Source organism: Boleophthalmus pectinirostris, unplaced genomic scaffold (assembly GCF_026225935.1).
Source record: "Boleophthalmus pectinirostris isolate CB_2022bp ecotype Guang Dong unplaced genomic scaffold, ASM2622593v1 HiC_scaffold_11, whole genome shotgun sequence".
NCBI classification, from domain to species: Eukaryota; Metazoa; Chordata; class Actinopteri; order Gobiiformes; family Gobiidae; genus Boleophthalmus; species Boleophthalmus pectinirostris.
This window is the reverse complement of record NW_026570994.1, coordinates 18676305-18681304: the sequence shown is the minus strand read 5'-3', so window position 1 is coordinate 18681304 and position 5000 is coordinate 18676305. Positions and strand designations below refer to the sequence as shown.

Here is a 5000-nt window from a genome sequence, read left to right as displayed (position 1 = left end):
CTTTAGACCTGGTTCAGTCCAGATTTAGACTGACATCTTATTAAAATTCCTGCCCTCTGCTCCTCGTGTCTGAGAGACACAGACTTCATTTATTCATGACATTTAAAATAATTAATTAGATATTTTCCATTAAAATCAAAGCGCCAGCGGCAAAACACTGATGTTGTGTCCTTAGGCAAGACACTTCACCCACACGGCCCAGGATGAACGTGTGTGTGTGTGTGTGTGACGATGGGAGGGCATCTGATTGGATTTGCTGTTAAGTGGTTTTCTGTGTTTGTCTTCACAACCTAAAAATGATCTTGACACTTTCAAACTGTCAACAAGAACAAACACTTTACACAACTGAAGAAGACCAGGACTAAACCAGGACTAAACCAGGACTAAACCAGGTCTAAACCAGGTCTAAACCAGGACTAAACCAGGACTAAACCAGGACTAAACCAGGTTAAACCAGGTCTAAACCAGGATTAAACCAGGACTAAACTAGGACTAAACCAGGACTAAACCAGGACTAACTAAACCAGGTCTAAACCAGGTCTAAACCAGGATTAAAACCAGGACTAAATCAGGACTAAACCAGGACTAAACCAGGTCTAAACCAGGATTAAACCAGGACTAAATCAGGACTAAACCAGGATAAACCAGGATTAAACCAGGACTAAACAGGACTAGGTCTAAACCAGGTCTAAAACCAGGATTAAACCAGGACTAAATCAGGACTAAACAGGACTAAACCAGGATTAAACCAGGACTAAACCAGGACTAAACCAGGTCTAAACCAGGTCTAAACCAGGATTAAACCAGGACTAAATCAGGACTAAACCAGGACTAAAACCAGGATTAAAGGACCAGACTAAACCAGGACTAAACCAGGAACTAAATCTAAACCAGGTTAAACCAGGATAAAAAACCAGGACTAAACAGGACTAAACCAGGATAAACCAGGTCTAAACCAGAATAAACCAGGTCTAAACAGGACTAAACCAGGACTAAACCAGGATTAAACCAGGACTAAACCAGGACTAAACCAGGTAAACAGGTAAACCAGGACTAAACCAGGTTAAACCAGGACTAAACAGGACTAAACCAGGTCTAAACCCAGGTCTAAACCAGGACTAATCCAGGTCTAAATCAGGTCTAAACCACGTCTAAAACCAGGATTAAACCAGGTCTAAACCAGGACTAAACCAGGACTAAACCAGGTAAACAGGACTAACCAGGTCTAAACCAGGATTAAACCAGGACTAAATCAGAACTAAACCAGGAACTAAACCAGGTCTAACCCAGAACTAAACCAGGGCTAAACCAGGACTAAACCAGGACTAAACCAGGACAAGACGAGGACTATACCAAGACTAAACCAGGTCTAAACCAGGACTAAACCAGTACTAAACCAGGTCTAACCCAGAACTAAACCAGGGCTAAACCAAAATTAAACAGCCTCCCGTGCACGACCCTAGGAGCCCCACGTGCGCGACTCCGGGAGCCCCACGTGCGCGACTCCGGGAGCCCCACGTGCGCGCTCGCCTCTGGTCTGTCCCTCGACCTCCTAAAGGACACGAACCGGGTCCTTTTTCATCAACACATCTCTGATAAATCCTCTGTGATCTGACCGGGCGCTTTAAAGAGCAGAAGAGAGAGAAGAGAGGGAGGAGAGGGAGGGGGAGGAGAGAGAGGGAGGAGAGGGAGGGAGGAGAGGAGAGAGAGAGGGAGGAGAGAGAGGGAGGGGGAGGAGAGAGGGAGGGAGGGAGGGGGTGGAGAGGAGGAGGGAGAGAGAGAGAAGGAGAGAGAGGAGAGAGAGGAGAGGAGAGGGAGGGAGAGGAGAGAGGAGGAGAGAGGAGAGGAGGAGAGGGAGGGAGAGAAGAGAGAGGAGGAGAGGGAGAGAGGAGAGGAGGAGAGAGAGGAGGGAGGAGAGAGAGAAGAGAGAGGAGAGAGGAGGAGAGGGAGAGAGAGAGAGAGGGAGAGAGAGAGGAGGAGAGGGAGAGGAGAGAGAGAGGAGAGAGAGGGAGGAGAGAGAGAGGAGAGGAGAGGGAGAGGAGAGGGAGGGAGAGGAGGAGAGAGAGAGGGAGGAGAGAGAGAGAGAGAGAGAGGAGAGAGAGGAGAGAGAGAGAGAGAGAGAGAGAGAGGAGAGAGAGGAGAGAGAGAGAGAGGAGAGAGGAGAGAGAGAGAGAGAGGAGAGAGGAGGAGAGAGAGAGAGGGAGAGAGAGGGAGAGGGAGAGGAGAGAGAGGGAGAGAGAGGGAGGAGAGAGAGAGAGGAGAGGAGAGAGAGAGGAGGAGGAGAGGAGAGGAAGAGAGAGGGAGAGGAGAGGGAGAGGAGAGGGAGGAGAGAGAGGGAGAGAGAGGAGGAGGGAGGGAGAGAGAGAGGGAGGAGAGAGAGGGGAGGAGAGAGAGAGGAGGAGAGAGAGAGGAGAGAGGAGAGAGGGAGGAGAGGAGAGGAGAGGAGAGAGAGAGGAGGGAGAGAGAGAGAGAGAGGAGAGGAGAGAGGAGAGAGAGGAGAGGAGGGGAGGAGAGAGGAGAGGAGAGGAGGAGAGAGAGAGAGGAGAGAGAGGAGGAGAGGAGAGAGAGAGGGGAGAGAGGAGAGGAGGAGAGAGAGGAGGAGAGAGAGGAGAGGGAGGAGAGGGAGAGAGAGAGGAGAGAGAGAGAGAGAGGGAGGAGAGGAGAGAGAGAGAGAGAGAGGGAGGAGAGAGGGAGGGAGAGAGAGAGGGGGAGAGAGGGCAGAGAGAAGTGGGGAAGAGACGGAGAGAGACAGAGGGGGAGTGAGGAGAGAGGGACAGAAAAGAGAGGGAGAAGAGAGAGAGAGGGACTGGAGAGAGAGGGAGGAAAGGAGAGGAGGAGAGAGAGAGAGGGAGAAGAGAAGAGAGAGAGGAGAGGGGGAGACAGGGAAAGGGAGGGGAGGGAGAGAGGGTGAGAGGGAAGAAAAGGCGAGAGAGAGAGGAGTGGGACAGAGGGGAGGAGAGAGAGAGCAGAGAGGGAGAGAAAGAGGAGAGAGAGAGAGAGGAGAGAGGGACAGAAGAGAGGGAGGAGAGAGGAGAGGAGAGAGAAGGTAGGAGACAGGGAAAGAGAGGGAGGGGAGAGGGACAGACGAGAAAGGGAGAGAGAGGAGGAGAGAGAGAAAGAGAAGGAGACAGGAAAAGAAAGGGACGAGGAGGGGGAGAGGACAGAGGAGAGGAGGGAGAGACGAGAGAAGGAAAGAGAGAGAGAGAGAGACAGTGAGGGGAGGAGAGGAGCGAGAGATGGAAGAAGAGGAGAGGAGAGGGGAGGAGAGCAGGAGAGTGAGATGAAAGAAGACGGGGAAGGAGAGGGAGAAGGAGAGAAAGAAGGACAGAGGAGAGGAGAGAGGGGAGGAGACAGGGAAAGAAGGGGAGAAGGAGACCAGGAGGAGTGGAGGGAGAGGGAAACAAGAGAGGAGTGGGATTAAGAGAAAGAGAGAAGTAGGCGGGTAGAAACAATGAAAGAGAAAGAGGGATGGGGAAAGAGAGACAGAAAAGAGGGAGGGAGTGAAAGAAGAGAGAGGGTTTGAGGGGTAACATGAAGGTGCAATTAAAGGTGACATTTAAAGTGCACATGAGAGGTCAGAGCTGCACAAAAGTGAAAATGGCAAAATGAAAAAGCATCAAGTGTAAGATTTAGATTTTAAATTAAACAACTGTGTCCCCAGATACAAAATAAACATGTTTTACTGAGAATAATTCTAATGTTGATTTATTCTTAAATACAAAAACACTGGACCTGATGGACACGTGTTTGGTTCGAGATGATTAATGTGTGAATATTGTCGTTTGTTTCTTTTCAGTGGAGACGGAGGCGCCGGTGAACTTGACCTACGAAATCTACGACGCCGGAGGAGACGAGATGGGGCACAACAGCCTCCTGACCTGGTCCTACCCCAAACCCGAAGACGTTCGGTACGGCTGGATCACGCTCATTTATGAACTACAGTACAGGAGGGTCAACGAGCCGACCAACTGGAAGGTACGGGACCGGGACTAGACTGGGACTGAACCAGGACTGATCCAGATCTAAACATGTTCTCGTGGTTCCAGGTGAAGAGTTCTCTGCGTGACCCTCATGTGGAGTTGTTGGGACTTCCTGTCGGAGAGTACGTGGTTCAGGTCCGATGTCGATCTCGTAACTACGGACGCTGGAGCCAATGGAGCCTCCCTCTGTACATGAGTATACCTGCAAGACCCCCCACAGGTGAGACTGGACCAGGACTAGACCAGGACTAGACCAGGACTAGACCAGAACTTCACTAATTCAGGTACAAGAAAAATATTTAGTCTTTTAGGGCCTGATCTTGCCCCCCGTCTTAGCACTAGAGCTGGCGCTAAGGAGTGGGCGTGTCCAGGTGGGTTTGTACTTCGCTGCTGGAGGCTGGAGTGAGACGGTACAAGTACATATATGGTGACAGCATCTGAACCAATCTGTGATCGCTGTGGGATTATCAGGCAGCAAAGCGGAGTGTGGGGAAAAGTTACATATGTGACAATAAAACAGCTCCGGAGCCCCACGATGCAAGTCCACACCAGCAGCAGGAATCTAGAATTTTGTATGGGCCATGACAGAACTGACTGGGTTTGTGTTTCGATCACTGCGACACACGTGCACCTCTGTAAGCCCGTGCACCCGCCACACACACCAACCTTTTATAGTTTTCTCTGCGTTTGTGTAAGGCCAGTGTCTCTCATACACTCCCCATCCCACAGCAGACTCGCTGCTTTCTCGCTCCCGCTCCCGTCTGTCCCAACAGTCCGCTCCCATGGACTCACCTGAGGTACGAGTGTCCACCTCTGCTGCCGCTGACCGTTCACATTTTCATCTCTGGGGTCCACTGCATTTGGTCCCACACAGGTGAAAGTCTCGTGGATTATGGAACACGTTTATTGTCATATAAATTAGAGCCCGACCGATATGGATTTTGCTGTGGCCGATATGAAACCGATATAATGGATTGCGCGCGATGCGATATAATGCGATTTTAGTGATGTAAAATTACT

At 50.6% G+C, this 5000-nt stretch overlaps 1 protein-coding gene across 1 annotated transcript in view; it reads left to right on the top strand.

Annotated features, from left to right (window-relative positions):
* The window catches only part of LOC110156618 (prolactin receptor-like), a 54826-nt gene that overhangs the window by 45216 nt on the left and 4610 nt on the right, over window positions 1-5000 (top strand). Inside the window, exons 8-10 of the mRNA XM_055167021.1 lie at window positions 3797-3975; window positions 4047-4200; window positions 4710-4854. Coding sequence (XP_055022996.1) covers window positions 3797-3975; window positions 4047-4200; window positions 4710-4854 — 478 coding nt within the window. The remainder of the gene's footprint in view (window positions 1-3796; window positions 3976-4046; window positions 4201-4709; window positions 4855-5000) is intronic.